Source organism: Elaeis guineensis, chromosome 2 (assembly GCF_000442705.2).
Source record: "Elaeis guineensis isolate ETL-2024a chromosome 2, EG11, whole genome shotgun sequence".
Lineage (NCBI taxonomy): Eukaryota > Viridiplantae > Streptophyta > Magnoliopsida > Arecales > Arecaceae > Elaeis > Elaeis guineensis.
In genome coordinates, this window is record NC_025994.2 from 13,224,360 (window position 1) to 13,241,671 (window position 17,312).

The window sequence follows — 17,312 nt, forward strand, 5'->3', positions numbered from 1 at the left end:
ATCAGTCGAACTGTGTTGAAAATCGACTAATCCGTTTTGGTACACTCCAAATCATCTGATTTAAAAGTATTAAGGTTCATTTAACATTCTACTAGTGAGAATGAATTTTTCTAATGAAATTATTATGCAAAGGAAATAAGAGGAGAATATTTTCAAAATTGGATTTAGTTTGTAGCACATGAATTCTTTTTCATCATTTGTGAGTTCTTGCTTCATTCGATGCATATGCTTCTCTGAGTGTAAATTGGAATGTAGGTATCCTACTCTTCAGTATGGTATCTTACTCATTATGGATCAAGGTTCTTGGAGTCGGGATTGGGACCTGTGCCGGTTGGTCGGCGGTACGAGTCAGTATGGATCTGGATCGGACCGAAAGGGAGAGGGAGAAGAATGAGAGGAAGAGGGGGGAGAAGGAGAGGAAGAGAGGGAGAGGAAGAGAAGGCCTCCGACTGGCGGAGGGAGGGAAGAAAAGAGAGGGGGAGACCTCATCGGATCGTAGGAGGCCCTTGGAGGCCTTCGGACGGACGGCGATACGGCCGCAAGCTCTCCGACGGCCGACGAGACAGCACCGAGAGAGTGGAGGGCGGTCGAGACCGGAGGAGGGCGTCCGCCTTCCTCTAGTTCGAAACAAGGGTTTGTTCTTATTTTGATTTTTTTTTTTGATTTTTAAGTCGGCAACTGCTTTGCCGACTTCACCTTATTTTTTTTATTGAAAAAGTTTTGGCTGAAGTCGAAGGGCCTCTTTTCCTCTTCCTCTCCTCTCCCCCCTCTCTCTCTTCCTCTCTTTCTTCTCCCTCTAAGATGGCTGCTGTGCCATTTTTGATGTCGGAAATGGATCGGTATCTTGCCGATACGGTTTGGCGAACGGTGTTATGGATGATTTCATGATTTTATGTAGTTTGCTTTATACCATAATTATTTTTATGAACATGATTACATGCTGTATCAAGAGATAAATACAGTTAGAATGGGATGATATCACCTGTAGCGTACCATTCCATTGGAAAACCAGCATGGGTACCATCATGGTTGGTGGAATTGTCATGAATCGCCCAATTCAGGGCGTGCTGGCGGCCGAGCAGGATAGTTCCAATGTTCAAAATAAAACACCGGTGAGGAGGGGAGCGGGAAGGAAAGAGAGGAAGAGAGAGAGGGGGGAAGGAGATGGAGAGGGAGAGCATCGCTGAAGGTTTGCTGAGGCTGCCGGAGGGCTGCTATGCTTGCTGGAGTGCCGGCGAGGAGGGGGAAGAAAATAAGAGAGGAAGAGATAGAGAGGGAGGGATAGCTTCGGAGGCTTGGAGGCATCTGATTGAAGCAGGCATTGAACGCCCCTGTTTTGTTGTATTTTTCCCAATATCGGCAAAATTAAAAAAAAAATCAATTTTTAAGTGAAGTCAGTAGTACTATTTCCAACTTCATCCGATATCGAAAAACAATGAAATAGGGGCGTACGCCCTTGTTTCGATCTGACTCCTGCAAGCCTCTGGTGGCCTTGGTGGGCCTCCGGAGGCTCTCCTTCCCTCCCCCCTTTTTCTCTCTCTTTACCTCTCTTTCCTCCTCCCTCCCCCCTTCTGGCCGGCGCTTCAATGAGCAAAGCGGCCCTTCGGCAGCCTTGGCGGGCCTTTGACGGGCCTCTGGCGGCCTCTGAGAGGCTCTCTTCCCCTCTCCTTCTCCTTCCCTCCACCACTTCTCTCTATTTTCCTCTTTCTTTTTTCCTCTGTCCTACTGTGTCGGTTCAAGCCTGGTATAGAACATTACGGGGGCGTACCGAACCATCCCACCGGCCAATTAGTTCAGGCGCCGGTATAGCGAACCTTGAGTACCATTCTCAGGATGCTGACAATGACAACACCATTTGGACTAGCATGTATCAACCAACCAATCAGTGTTGGGTCTGTTGATAGTTTATACTGAAACCACACTAGCCTATACCAATTGCTTTTCATTTTAATTGATTGAGAGTCTGAGTACGCACTAATTTTACCCATACTGTTAAGATGGGGATCGACTTGTAAATCTTAGAAGGGGCTATATTAGATTGGATCATGAATCAGATCATTAACAACAAAGTTTTTTTCTGGTTTCTTTTAGATCTTTTCCAGTAGAAAACAAATGTGAAAATTGAAGTACGAGGCATCTATAAATTAAATGAATGGAGACTAGAAGTCTACACATGCAGCAACTGTAGTTCTTCACTAATATAGATCCATACATAGATTGTCTACTGAAACAAATGTTTTGTTTGGTTATTCAAGAAATTTATATATTTTCTATCAGTTCAATTATCTTTTTAGATAGGATGTTCTAGGAACAAAACATGGACAAATCTTTAACATGTGGTTGTAAAAAGATAAATATCTGCAACTTGTTTTTTATGCGATGAGTAGAATTGCTTTTTTTCACTTCCCAACACTTATTGATGATGAGTAATCTAAAAGCCATGGTCAGATAAATTATAGAAAATAATGGACCTACCTATGATTTAATATGTAATTAATATAATCAAGCTGGATCTATGATTCAAAGGAATGTTTGTTTTTTTATATGGACTTAATTTTTGTGATCTTATGCTGATTGCAATCCAAGGATGGGATCCAGATTGTCTAGGGCCATTTTGATTCGGATCATAAGATCCTGATCGTGAATAGTAAAGTAAGGTTTTAACATACTATATCATTCTGGGATAAAACTGGTGCAGGGTCAATTTGGTATTTAAAACCTTGTGCGGTTGTGCTCTATAGATGGCTATGCATTCACATATAATATTCTTTGTAGAGATCAAAATTTTACCTTTTTCTTTGTTTTTTGGTCAAAGGGTTTTTTTTTTTTGAAGAATTTATGTTTGAGCAAACATGTCAAAAGATAATCTAGATTGATTTCTCTTTATCTTTTAATGTTTTATACCTTTGTCTTTCACCATTTAATTTATCTTGTCATTCATGATTTGAATTTTCTTCCTTGTCTGGAGTGGCATGTAGCTTATTTCATATTAATTGTTTACTATTCTATTTAAGAACTAATTTTGTAGTAGCCCATATTGTAGTTTTAATAGATCTAGTTGAGGAGGAAGTGGTGCTTTGAAGGTATAAGACTTGTTGAAAGCCTAATTTGGTGCAATATGTGGTTAAACATAATATTAATGTTAAATTGACTATTTAGGACTGATCATGAATCCTTGATGACTGATACCTCTCAAGGGCTACTTTTGGTATCACTTGTTGCTCTTACAAATTCTTTCTCAGAACTTCCATTTTTGTGATCTTAGTTTTCACCTTCTCTTGTTTTTCCAAATAGAACCAATCAAAGTCAAGCACCATATTGAGCCTTGTTTTGTTGCACGATCACATCATCTTAATATGTTCCATTCGTCCTCTATTGATTGATTTGATCCTCATACTTCCTTCAAGAGTGTTGAACATTATTGATCTTTATTTCCATTTCTGCCATATCAATCTAATATGCTTGAATCATTATGTTGCTATATTTTTTTTTTCTTTTCAGTGTAACCATGAAATATTGCTCTCCTTATTGATGATATAGATACATTTTCCATGACCCTGAAAAGTACGCTATGATAAAATAATACTAAAATAACTCTCCATTCTGAACCACATTCAGTTGTGTTTTGTATTTTATCTATTTCTCCAGTGTCAAGTTTGAATCTAATATAACGTATTGTGGTCTCCCTTTCCCAGCAATATGATTAGAACCCCTTTTTGAATATCTACGTTCATGTAATTTTTGTTTTATATAATATATTTTCTGTTAATTTTAAGATGCTTATTTCTGATGCTTTATTTCATTTTGTTAGATTAGCTTTAGAGTAAATTGCTATCCTTTCCTTCATTTCAAGATGTCTTGTATAATCCCTTTGCCGAGTATCAACGGTGAGTTTAGTTTGAGGAGTGCGAAGAGATCTGGACTTGGGTTTGTCACTAGGTCACTGTGACAAAAAGAATGTCTAACTTGCCTCAACCACCAGTTCTAATAATTGTTGTTTTTGTTCTTATTAAAATCTTATGATTTACATATAAACCCCCCTATAAATTTTTTTATTTAGGAAATAATGTACTTTTCAGATGAATGTCTTACATCAAGAAGATCCGACAACTCGCATCTTACAAATTATATTCCTTAAGAGGATTTGATAATTTCAATATGTATTTAAAGTTTGGATCGATTAAATTCAAGCCTCTTAAATTTCATGATGTACATCTTTTTTAACAAGTTGATAAATGCTAATAATGCATGTTTGTAACAACATTACTCTATGTATGCTTCATAGCAGAATAATTATTTCTTTTTGATTTATAGCTTGATGAAACTTTTTGTGCCTTACCAGTTGTTTAACTGAGAATAAAGCCTCCATGGTTGACCTTCACAGTGTGGGTGGTTATCGGGTCCTCCATAACCTAGTGGGTCTTAAATTGCAAACATCAGAATATTTTTATGAAATGGTTACATTTTTCCAAGACATCTAAGATGCACGTGCATACATCCATATATATAGGGATGGACTACACTCTCGAGAGGAGGGGGTATCTACTCCTCTCAAGTCCAAAATTAATAATTAGGTACTCAAATCAAAGATCCACTTTGGTGGCCTCTGATCTATACATCACGTAGAAAAAAAAAAGGATGGTATCCTTTCTGCTAATGTGCTAAAATATATGATAAAATATTTATTGATCATGATATGCACATATTAAAGCATTTATAGATTGAAAATCCTTTTAATACTTAGTTTATAGCAAAGCATGATATCATTTTAACCATCCATTTTCGTGTCTGGTTGATTAATAGGTTAGAGACCGCCAAAGCACATGCCTTTTGGTTTTTATGCATTTTTGGTGGTACAAATTATGATCGACGGTGTGGATCTTTGTTTTGGGTGCTAGATTATTGACTTTGGACTTGAGAAAAGTAGATACACTATCCTCTTGATAGGAGCAAAGTCCATCTCTACTCACACACTTACATATGTATGTATATGCATGTGTATATGGTGTGGCCAAGTTATTTCAAGCATTCAATAGTTAAAAGTTGAGGTTGCCCTGATCTATCTGCTGTCATAGCTACACCAAACACCATTGTGATGATTCTTGATCTTTCTTCCATCATGCACCGTGATTCTATTCAAGGCCATCCACAATGAGAATATCCTGTAATAAAGGTGCCATATCTGATTTGTTTCCATGCTATCTCAGTTAGATGTTTCTTGTTAAATGGTAAATGATGAAGCTTGTTTCTCTATTTCATTCGTTTACAAATATATATGATATACCAAGATCCACCAAATCTCATGATTGTGGAAAATAAATAGAGAAAGATACAATCCCATGATTGTGGGAAACAAATAAAGAAGAAATTCAAATAATACAAAATCAAGGATGAAGTTGATGGAGGAATTGATATACTTTTCTACGAAGGAATTGTTATGCTTTCCAAATATCCAATAGAGGAATTGTTATACATTCTAGATATAACTTTCCAAATATAATAATATTCTAACACCTCCCCCTTAAGCTGGAGCATGTATATCATATGCACCAAGCTTGTTACATATGCAGCTGATTCGAGGACCTTTGAGAGATTTAGTGAATATATCTATTAGTTGGTCATTTGAGTTAACAAAATCAATAGCTAGCTTCTTGAAAGAATCTTTGGCTATTGGTGAGAAAGTGTCCTCATAGTCCAATCTAAAAATTTGAGTATAATCTTTAGCAACCAGACGAGCCTTAAGGCGATCAAGTTGACCATTAGGACCAACTTTAATAGTGTAAACCCAACGACAGCCAACACTAGATTTTCTAAGAGGAAGAGGAACCAGTTTCCAAGTGCCACTAAAATGTAAAGCTGCCATTTCATCAATCATAGCTTGATGCCATCCCGAATGGGACAAAGCATCACTGGTCGTCTTGGGAACAGGAACATAAGACAAGGAGGATACAAAGTCATAATAGGATAGAGATAAATGATGGTAACTTAGAAAATTATAAATGGGTTGGTGATTACGAGTAGAGCGAGTACCTTTTTTGAGAGTAATGGACGAACTATCTGCAGGGGAAGATAGGCTTGTGGTAGGGACAGGTGCTGGAGCATGATGTGAGTCATTAGGAACATCTACAGGACCGGCAGAAGGGTCAGGTTGAGACTGTCGATGATACGTCTGAAGAGGAGGTACTGAAGAGACAACTGATTCAGGATCAGAAAGATGTCTAAGGAAATCGGAAGAATCTCAAATATGACAGTGTGCTCAACAGTGGGACAAGAGAAGGAAGATTTCTAAAAAAAAGATGATATCTGTTGAGGTGAGATAGCGGTTGGTGTCCAGAGAATAACACCTGAATCCTTTTTGAAGTCGAGAGTAGCCCAAAAATATGCATTTAAAAGCTTTAGTAGAAAGTTTGTCCTGTCCAGGGGTGAAATTGTGAACAAAACATGTGCAACCAAAAATATGAAGGGGAAGAGGATAAAGAGATTGATTAGAAAATAGAAGAGAATAAGGAATTTGATTCTGTACTGCTGAAAATGGCATGCAATTAATCAAATAACAGGCAATAAGTACAGCATCACCCCAAAATCAAAGTGGAACATGGGTATGAAGCAATAAAGTATAGGTAGTCTCAATTAAATGATGATTTTTATGCTCAGCAACCCCGTTTTGCTGAGGAGTATAGACACATGACAACTAATGAAGGATGCACTATGAAGTTATGAAAGTTTGGAAAGGGGCAGAAAAATATTCATGTGCATTATCACTGTGTAAGATATGAATTGAAACACCAAATTGTATTCGAATTCCAGCATAAAATTATGGAAAAATAAAAAATAACTTAGAACGATTTTCATTAGAAATAACCAAGTGCAACGAGAATAATCATCAATAAAAATAACAAAGTAATGAAAATCTAAGGTAGAACTGACATGACTAGGATGTCAAATATCTGTGTGAACAAAATAAAATGAAGATTCGCTCTACTGTTACTACATCTTGGAAATGAAGCACATGGTTGTTTGCCAAGTTGACACGACTCACAATTTAAAGACGACAAAGTGGAGAGGCGAGGAACTATCTTCTGGAGTTTGGAAAGGTTCGGATGTCCCAAAAGATTGTGAACAAGGTCTGGTGACTCATCAATTGTGCAGGTCACTGGAGATGTAGGAACAGTGAGATGATATAGACTTTGTGACTCGCCCTATGCCAATCATCAGTCCCGTACCCCGGTCTTGTACAAGAATAGAATTATCAACAAAGATAATAGAGCAATTAAGAGCACGGGTTAATTTGCTAACAACAATTAATTAAAGGGACATCTAGGCACATAAAGAATAGAATCCAAAGGTGAAGAAGGAAGAGGTTTAGCCTGACCAATGCCTTGGCAACTGTTTTGGAACCATTAGCTAAAGTAATAGTAGGAAGAGATGTAGAACTGATAATATGTGAGAAAAAAGGTTTTGGTTACGAGAGATGTGATCAGAGGCACCAGAGTCAAGAACTCAGGGTCCAAGTGAAGAAGACTGAGAAAGACAAGCAATTAGATTATCGATCTAAGCAGTAGATAAAAAAGGCTATTTGGCTGCCCGATATTGTAAGAATTCTTTATACTCTGCATCTGATAAGGGAATAGTTTGAGATGATTGTCCCTCGGAGGAATTTGAGATAGATTTCATGATCTCAATGAATTTTATCTGATCGACGTTGACTGTACGAGGTGGTCGGCCATTTAGAGAATAACAACGATCCCTAGTATGGCCAATTCGATTACAATAAGTACACTGAGGATGGGAGCCTCGTTGTGATTACCTCCTTGTCCTCCTCCACGACTTCCTTTATCAGCAGTCTGTGAAGCCAGAACAGAAGGCTCTGTTGAAGAATTTCAGTTGTAGCAATTGATGAAGAAGAAATGCATAGCAACGAGCAAAAATATCCTCCATAGAAGGAATAGTAGGACTGGTTAGGATTTAATGATGAACTGAGTCAAGGTCAGATCTAAGGCCAGACAGTGCCATTATCATAAAAATTTTGCCTCTATGTTTCTCTTGTTTCTCCATAATTGTCTGAATTGTGCCTAAATAAGTTATCATATCCAGGTCTAGCTGTTTCAGATTGACCATATTAGAAACAACAGAGTAAAATCACTGAATATCATTGTTGTATAGGGTTTTAGCTTTTTTCCATAAGGTATAACAAGTCTTATAGGCCTTGAAAATTGGCAATAATTTGGGATTTATGGACATCCACGGTAAACTACACAATTGAGCATCAACTTTCTTTCAGGTTGGTTTATCATCATTAAGAATATCATCTAATTTCTTAGTTAAATGTTCCTCATAGCCCTGGCCAATGAACCACAACTCAATAGAGGCAGACCAGGATAGGTAATTGGAGCCGTCTATCAATTTTTCAGTAATAATAATAGGGGATCTAGAAAAAGCAGAGGTAAAACTATCAGTTTTAGGAGTAGTGGAGGTAACCTCAGATTGTGACATACTTGTTTGGATGGAAGGCAGTTCTCAGAATAGGTAGAAATTCTCTGAGTCAGGTTGAAAGGAACCTGAGTGTGTTTTCTCATTTCATGCACCGAGAGATCCGATCCAAACAGTTGCAAGTTGATGGTTCCTTCAACCCTAAACAGCGAGCTATAGTAGATTTTGTTGGCTATCTCTAGTCTGGGTCATGTCCCATAGGTAGGAAAGATGCTCAGCTAAAAGAGGAAGAGAAGAATGCTGTTCGAATGGAAGCACATCGGGGAAGAGCACCGATGGTGAGCATTAGGCTTAGAGTTTTCTCATCTTGGCTCTAATACCATGTTAAATGATAAATGATGAAGCTTGTTTCTCTATTGCATTCGTTTATAAATATATATAATACATCAAGATCCACTAAAATCTCATGATTGTGGGAAACAAATAAAGAAAAATTCAAATGATACAAAATCAAGGATGGTGGAGTTGATGGAGGAATTGATATACTTTCCTATAGAAGAATTGTCATGCTTTTCAAATATCTGTTGGAGGAATTGTCATGTTTTCCAAATATAACTTTCCAAATATAACAATATTTCAACACTTCTTTATGTTTCCACTTTCCACCACATATTGTAGAACATCTTTTTTTTTTTTTTTTTTAAATGATTTTTTTCTTCTGTGTGAACATGAGGTGCTTGATAACTGTCGAAAGACTGAGTTAAATGAACCTGAAAATTAACTGCAATCCAACAAAGATTATATTATTCACTATCATCTTTAGGTTTCATGTGAATAAATATACCGTTATGCACTTACAGGAAAAAGTCAGCTACTGAATAATTTTGTAACCATCATCTTATGATCTACTGATTATGAGACACTTTCATTTCTTTACTTCTTGATATTGTTGCTTTTCTTCACTTACGTCCCCACCCAATTAAGAGCTACCATGAATATGACTTTCTTTAATATTTTATAAGTGAGATCCACATCAGAAAATGAGAGTTTGTAATGTGATGAAGATTACCAAAGCTCATATGTAAGGGACCCTGTATGCTGCATGGTTCATATGTGCTTTGAAATGCTCTTAAGTTAGTTATCAGAGATCTTGTAGGTAACCTTGTAATTTGGAAACTTTTATGCAAAGCAGATGGAGTGTGTGTCCAAAGCATTGAACACCCTGGGTGTGTATGGGATGTCAAGTTCTTGGAAAATGGAGATATTATTACAGCATGCTCCGATGGAACTGTGCGGATATGGACATTAGATGATGATCGGATCTGTGATCCACAGGAACTCGAGGCTTATGGAGTTGACCTCTCTCTTCACAAAAGCAGCAGGTATGAACTTATCTGTCAGACTGTCGAAGCGTATGATTACTCTTGAACATTGTATTCCCCAATATGCACTGAGAATCATCTTATCTCTTATTAAATAATAATTTAACAATAATAATGACAATAGTGTAATAATAGGACTTAATACATATTTCCAGTCATGCTCTAAGTCTACTAGCTAAATCTTATTTCTGGAATTTTAATAAGTCAGTCAATTATTTTAGCCTGCCATTTGGAATTTGTGAGAGGTCCTTTGGTTGGTTCCAAAAGATGAAGCTTGCTAGCTGTAGTTACATAATAACCTGGAGCTCAGTAATTTTAAATGTGCTATAAATTGGACATCTCTCTGTCTCCCTGTGTTTTCGCCCTTTGTTTATCACCACAATTTACTGCAGGAAAAAGGTTGGTGGGTTGAAGTTGTCAGATCTTCCTGGATTGGAGGCTTTGCAAGTTCCAGGTTTTATGCCACTTACATGCAATACCATTTATTTTATTAATTTATCTCATATTTGGTATGTTTGGTATTTGATGTTGTTATGGATGTTGCCTAGCCGTGTATCAGGGCATGTGGTATTCTTTTCCTTGCTTCCCGCCTCTCTCTCTCTCTCTCTCTCTCTCATCTATTCTTGTTATTGTTTATGTTTTAGTTAACCTGTAGTTGCATTATGGCAACTCAAATTTCTTCTTGTTGTTTTAACAAATTTATTTTTTATTGTATAAAAACTATATTACTTTATGATATTTTAAAACTAGTATGTTATAGTGTAGCTGTTTTTTGGCAAATAATCTAGTAGCTTTCTTCTACTTTCATTTCAGTGGTTTTAGTCAACCAATGGTCTGATATGTTTGCTTCAGATTTCTGAAAGGTTCATATTTTGTTGATTAGTAGAGTTATATTGTTATAGTGATATTGTAATGGGTAGGGTATCTTACAAGTGATAGGCTGAACGGAGGTGTCAAACTGTGCAAGCCTGATTGGTGTGAGAACCAGCCTCATAAATTTCAGGTACAGCTTGGCTTTGAGGTTGTGGCTAGTTGTGAAAATGGGAAGTGCAATTGAGGTTGAGCCTGCCTGGGGTTGAAACTCCATAAAATTGCTAATTGGGCCTGAATTTAAGCCTTGGTAGGTGCACCTAGGAACCCAAGCTGGGACCAAGTCTGTCCGGAAAGTTCAACTTATTTGTAGGCTAGGCAGGCTCAGATCCGTGTCCTTGGCCAAAACCACGTGTCGGTCTGGCCCAACTAGACTCACCCATTCATGCTCCTAGGATGGAATAATTTAATCTATGTTATAGACATTTTGACAGATAATATCTGATTTTGCATGATATCTGAAAGAGAAAGGTCGTCTGCCTGATGTCCATGAATCTTCTGCCATGGAAGAGGACCATTATGTCTTCAGATTCTAGTTGGAATTAGAATGTGATGCTATTCTGACTTGGGGTCCCTGTATCATTGTTGGACAACTTTGTAGTGGAACTTTGAAAGCCAGATATTGTTCTGAAGAAGGAAGCTGTTAGGATGGCTTTAATCTGGATGAGATTGCCTTTGCTCCTAGTAGAATATTGGGAGAAGGCGGCTGGGCAACCAATATTTGTTGATGATTTCACTCTAGGATTTGCCCATATCTGTGTGAGGGTGCATATAACAAAACATCTGAAACCAAGGTCTCTGTTCAGGGATTGGAATCTAGATGTTGTAAGCAATTTATTTATCAAAATTTGCCTGTTGCTTGCCTTTGCTACGGTTGCATAGGGCACTCGGTGGAGTGCTAGATCTTGGAGGTCGGATCACTGGAACATGGAGATGCTGAAAACAGTGGGATGGAGAATTGAGGTGGAGTTCCTAGGGATGCTGAACAAGGGAAGTCTTCAAAGGGAAAGGAGGTTTCGTTGGAGGGTGGAGTCTTTCCTTCCTTTGTGGGGAATCAATATTTAGCCACGGATATTTATGGCCCATGGACAGTGGCTATAAGGAAGAGGAACCCTAGCAATGGGAACCAGAGGTATGGGAGGAGAATGAGGATCTAGTCACCTTGCCATCTAGAGCCGCATGATGGTTGAATTGGTCAAAATCACATGAATCTTGGGTTCGACAGATGGGAGTAAGTTGCCAAAGCTAATAGGTGTTCGCTGGATGGGATAGCTGTCAGTGTGCCAGATGGTGGGCCATCCACCCGTTCAGGAGAGAAATGCATGGTAAGATGCGGAAAAGGAGTGGAATCCAAACAGGTTTAACCTGTTGGTGGAAATGGTCTCGCCTGAGCAGATCTATGTTCTGGTTATTGGGGGCCTCAATAGTCATTTCACTGGCCTGCAATCTCGGTCGAGCTTGAGCCTTTAAGGGTTCAAGTCGCCTGGATCAGTGGGCCCTGGTCGACCAGCATCCTATCTGATGGGCTGCAACCTGCACTTAGTCTACTGAACAACCCTTTACCCTTTTGCTCCAACCTAAAGGAAAGCAATGCAACCCAGGAAGTAGTTTCTGCCTATGCAGACACAGGGCCGGGAATGGTGAAGTGGAGGTTGGTGGATTCTTCTTGTTCTGCGGTGTTCATATTTGCCTGCAAAAAGGAGGTTTAGAGGATTAATCCATTAATCCACCTTTTGAGCCATTGACTAACTCGGAGAATCAAAGCTTGGGGGAAAAGGGAGGATCGACATAGATGTTTAGAAATGATGTATCAGAAAATTTTCATGACATTCTTGTGACTGATGCAAGCAGATGAATTGATTCAAGGGTTTTGTAAAGTAGCCGATCCATCCAAAAAAAGAAAAGAATTTATGCCTGCACAAATATATGTTTAGATGGGTCATAGAGAAACAAATCCCAAAAATTATATGATTGGGAATTTTTGTTCTATTAATTCTTTTTGTTGAAGATACGCAATAGTTTTTTTCAGCCAAACACTTCTAAAAATTTTGGAGATTCAAATTTTGGAATTTTCATGATTGAGGAAAATAAAAAAAAAGTGAAAGGCAAACCTCCAATGACAATCTAAAGATATTATATTCCACCTCCTAGATTCAAAATATCATTCTTCACCATGTTCCCACCTCCTTTTAGGCTCTGGTTATTCTTAAGCAGACCGTGGAGGGTTATTAAGCTTGTTGTGCTTTGAATCCAGCATGGTAAGGAGTCCAGTGCAATGTTATGTTCTTCTATTACCGAGGTCATGAGATGTACATCTTCAGTTAAAAGGTGAAAATGTGGGATGGACTTAACAGGAATAAGGAGAGAGAGAAGCGGCCTAGTGAGAGGGATTTAAAAGTTAAGCTTGTTGTGCTTTGAATCCAGCATGGTAAGGAGTCCAGTGCAATGTTATGTTCTTCTATTACCGAGGTCATGAGATGTACATCTTCAGTTAAAAGGTGAAAATGTGGGATGGACTTAACAGGAATAAGGAGAGAGAGAAGCGGCCTAGTGAGAGGGATTTAAAAGTTATAGGGGCTTCTGAAGAGTGCCATTCTCTAGGAAACTAGTGCTCTTGTAGAGTTTGTTTTGGAGCATAGGAACTAAGGAGGGCTCTTGGAAAGAAGAATAAAGTTATTGCCTTGTTGTTCTATAGGGCTACTTATTGTGCACAATGTCAAAAAAACTAGGGATTGCATTTTGGAGCTTGCATCTTCGAGGTTTATTTGAATTTGGTTGAAGCAAGGAGTTTCTAGCGTTGGAGTTTGTGGAGGTGAATTTTTGTGGTATCTCGAGTTTGGTGAATTTTTGCAACAGCGTTTTGGGGTCCCGCATCCATCCCTGATGCCAGAATCTCAAAGGAATGGGAGGGGATGGCCAGGATGGCCCTCGTCCCATTGGGACTTAAATCGTTGGTAGAAACAGAGCTAATTCTAAAGCAAGAAACATTATGAGCTGGGCTTGTTTCGGTCATGTCTTCATTGACATGCTCCACTCCACCGTTGCCCTTGAGCATGGTCCTTGGATGGTTGCTTGCTTGTTTGACTGCATCATTGAAGTTGTGATGCATGCTACTAAACAATTTAGCAAGAAATGTAAAACAAAGGTTAATACAACTTTTGATCTTGGGCAATGATCAATTAGACACCTTAAATTAAATAAGAAAACCTAGAAATTTTGAAACTAATTTAACACTATATTAACATTTACAAACATCCAAGAAGACTGGACCGAGATCTTCCTTTCGCACCACATTGTTTTTTGGGCATGAGTGTAATTGAGCCGATTTTGGTCCAGCTTGGATCTGATGAAGTTTGTTTTTGAAATTGATTTTGAGCTTGAACTCTGAGATCAGCTTGGTTTGTTAACCATTATTTTGAGCCCAATTCAACCTTAATTTGGAACTGCACCAAACATGAGCCTAATCAGTTAGCTTGATAATTCAATATTTAGCTGAAAGCAATGCAAGCTTGAATAAATCTTGGTTCAAGCTTGAGTTATATTTGAACCAGATTTCAAGCTTGGTTAAAGCTGGAATTATCATTTACTTATATCAAAGAAAAACAAAGTACACTCGTTAAATCCTTAATCCAATAGCCTGTTTTATATATATATTGTTGGGTGGATGTCTGGCCAGGACACCACCCAACAAGTGATATCAGAGCAAGGCGGTACAAGGACGCAGATTGCAGTGGTAGTGAGCAAGACTGAAGATGGAGAAAACAGGAACAATCAAGATGGAGATCAACAAGTTTGATGGTAAGAGCAATTTCTCCTTGTGGCAGGCAAGGGTGAAGGACGTGCTCATCCAACAGGGGTTGATCGAAGCTCTCTTGTGCGATGAAAAGCCGACCACCATGGAGGTGCGGGATTGGAAACGGCTACAGATGCAGGCGGTGAGTACCATCCGCATGTACCTGACGGATGAGGTGGTGATCCATGTGCTGAGCGAGACTTCTCCGACGGTGCTGTGGTCGAAGCTCGAGGAGTTGTACATGGCGAAGTCTCTCACCAACATCTTTTCCTCTGGAGGCAGTTTTACCAACTGCGGATGATTGAGGGACAGAGCGTGCAGGAACATCTGAGCCACTTCCAGAAGATCCTCACCGACCTTCTCAGCGTTGGCGAGAACGTTGAGGAGAAGACCAGGGTGCTGGTTTTGCTGGCGTCGCTTCCTTCTTCGTACGAGTCCTTGGTGACTGCTCTTCTAGTGGGGAAGAGCACTATCAAGATGGACGAGGTCACCGCGGCGATACTCCAGAACGAGGTTCTCAGGAGGGAGAACCCAGCTTCGAGCTCAGGTGTCGATAGCTCAGCTTTGGTGGCTTCTGGAGGTGCAGGAGGCGGTAGACGGAGCGACAGGAGATCGCAACGAGGGCGGTCTAAGTCCAGGAGGGACTTGAGCAAAATCAGGTGTTACCGATGTGAGGAGTTGGGGCATCTAGCCAGAGATTGCCCCCAACTGAAAAATCGGACGGTGGCTGCTGTAGCGACGGCCGGCAGTGATTCAGATGGAGATGTCCTGGAGATATCTGACGAGGTATCTACTTCTTCCCAGCAGTGGATATTAGATTCTGCATGTCCCTATCATGTGTTGCAGAGAGGAGCAGTTTGACTCCCTGGAGAACAGTGAGAGCACTGTATATCTGCCGAATGGATCGAGCTGTGCGATCAGAGGCATTGGGACGGTCAGCTGGAGGACACATGACGGTGCAGTGAGAAGATTGGGGGAGGTCCGATACATATCCGATTTCAGGCAGAATCTTATCTCACTTAGCAGACTGGATTCGAGAGGCTACAGGACGGTAGCTGGTGGAGGAATCCTGAGGGTGCTACGCGGCGATAGGATTGTGCTGGAGGGGAAGAAGGGGAGCAGAGGACATTATTACCTGGCAGGGAGCCCAGTGCGAGGTGGAGCATCGGGTGCCAGGTGGAGCCCAGAGCGAGGTGGAGCTCCAGGAGGTGGATCGGGCACGAGACAGGAGACTCGGGAGGATGAGAGGCGACGTCGCAAGGTAAGATTCCTATTGCCGCAGGATGATGCCCCGAGCAGGTCTCAGGTCAGGAGGAGCACAGCATACGACGGAGATGGGATCGAGCAGCCTGGCTCGACTCCCATGTTTGTCCATCCATGATCAGCAGGCGATTGCCCCAGGGCATGGGGGCGCGGAGATCCAGAAGCTCTCGGAGTTTGGAGGAGGCCGAATATCGAGTCGAGGTGGAGATTGTTAGGATTTGACGCCTCGAGACTCAGCCCACATTGAGCCCACAGCGAGGTTCGCGGCGAAAAACGGAGTCCAACGAGACCAAGATCACCTGAAACGGAGCTCGGATGGAGGAGATACGAGCTTATGAAGTCGGCACGAGAATCGAGGCGGCGGAGGATCGCCGGCGATCGGCGGCGGACGGCAGGCGGTGGCGCGCGGTGGCGCGCGGGACGCGCGACCCAGGCCGGCGCGAGACGCGAGACCCAGGCCCGCACGGTGGGGGCCCGCGGCCCAGGCGGGCGCGCGGCCCAGGCGCGTGGAGGCCCGCGCGCAGGCGCGGCCCAGGCCGGCGCGCGGCCCAGGCCGGGCGCGCGGCCCAGGCGCGCGCAGGCCCGCGCGCAGGCGCGGCCCAGGCCCACGCGCGCGGGCCGGCCCAGGCCAGCGGGCCTGCTGGCCCTTGCCCCGGTCCACTGTGGACCGGGTGGTCCACGGCCCGGTCTGTGGACCGCGTGGGCGTTTCCCACGCGTTTCTCGCGGTCCACGGCACTATTCCGTGGATCGGAGCGCGATCGGACGGCCCAGGTGGCTCCCGGTCTTGATCCGATGGTCCAGGAGGGTTTTTGGCTATGTTTAGGATTCCTAATCACTCTCTAACCTATGTTTAAGGCTTTAAAAAGCCTGAGAACGAACAGAAGAGGTCAGGGGCTCGGGTTTTCATCGTACAGCCGTACGAACCAGCGTGAAGAGAGAGAGAGGCGCGGGTGTGCTGTGAGAGAAGGAGCGGGAGGCTCCTGGACAGCGGTCGCCAGGCTCTTCAGGGGTTCAGGGGGGTCTCCAAGAGAGAGAGAGCTTTTGTAAGGGAACTTTATGTGAGAGAGAATTGGGTGTACAAGGGTTGAGGGTGAGGTCTCCTCTTGTAAAATTTTTTTTTCATAGTGAAGTTTGCATGCCCCGTGGAGGCGAGCCCTTTTGTGGCTGATCCACGTATTTTGATTGTTTTTCCTTTTATTTTGTTTCTTCTTTCTTCCTGCTGCATCGCGTGGTACTGAAAGGGTCTTGGGAGGTGGTGTCCTGGCCAGACATCCACCCAACATATATATATATATATATATATATATATATATATATATATAAAATAATATGAATATATTGGAGCCTTATTAAGCTGAGCCTAATTGACCATGGTTGATTTTTGGCTTGGGTTGAAATTAATTTTGAGCTTTTTTTTGCTTGGTCAAGCTTGGTTATTTTTGTTTCTAATCAAGCTTGATTCAAATGTTTCTTAAATTTTAACCTTGAGATGAGATCAAGTTGCTTAGTCTAGGAAGCATGATACTCCAAAACATGAGCTGTGGTCATATTCAATATGTATCAAATACAGACA

General features: G+C 41.1%; 1 protein-coding gene across 2 annotated transcripts in view; it reads left to right on the plus strand.

Annotated features, from left to right (window-relative positions):
- The window catches only part of LOC105060095 (uncharacterized), a 78,399-nt gene that overhangs the window by 12,042 nt on the left and 49,045 nt on the right, over positions 1-17,312 (plus strand). For both annotated transcript variants that reach the window (XM_029260511.2, XM_010943694.4), the window contains exons 7-8: positions 9,623-9,812; positions 10,205-10,266. In XM_029260511.2, coding sequence (XP_029116344.1) covers positions 9,623-9,812; positions 10,205-10,266 — 252 coding nt within the window. The remainder of the gene's footprint in view (positions 1-9,622; positions 9,813-10,204; positions 10,267-17,312) is intronic.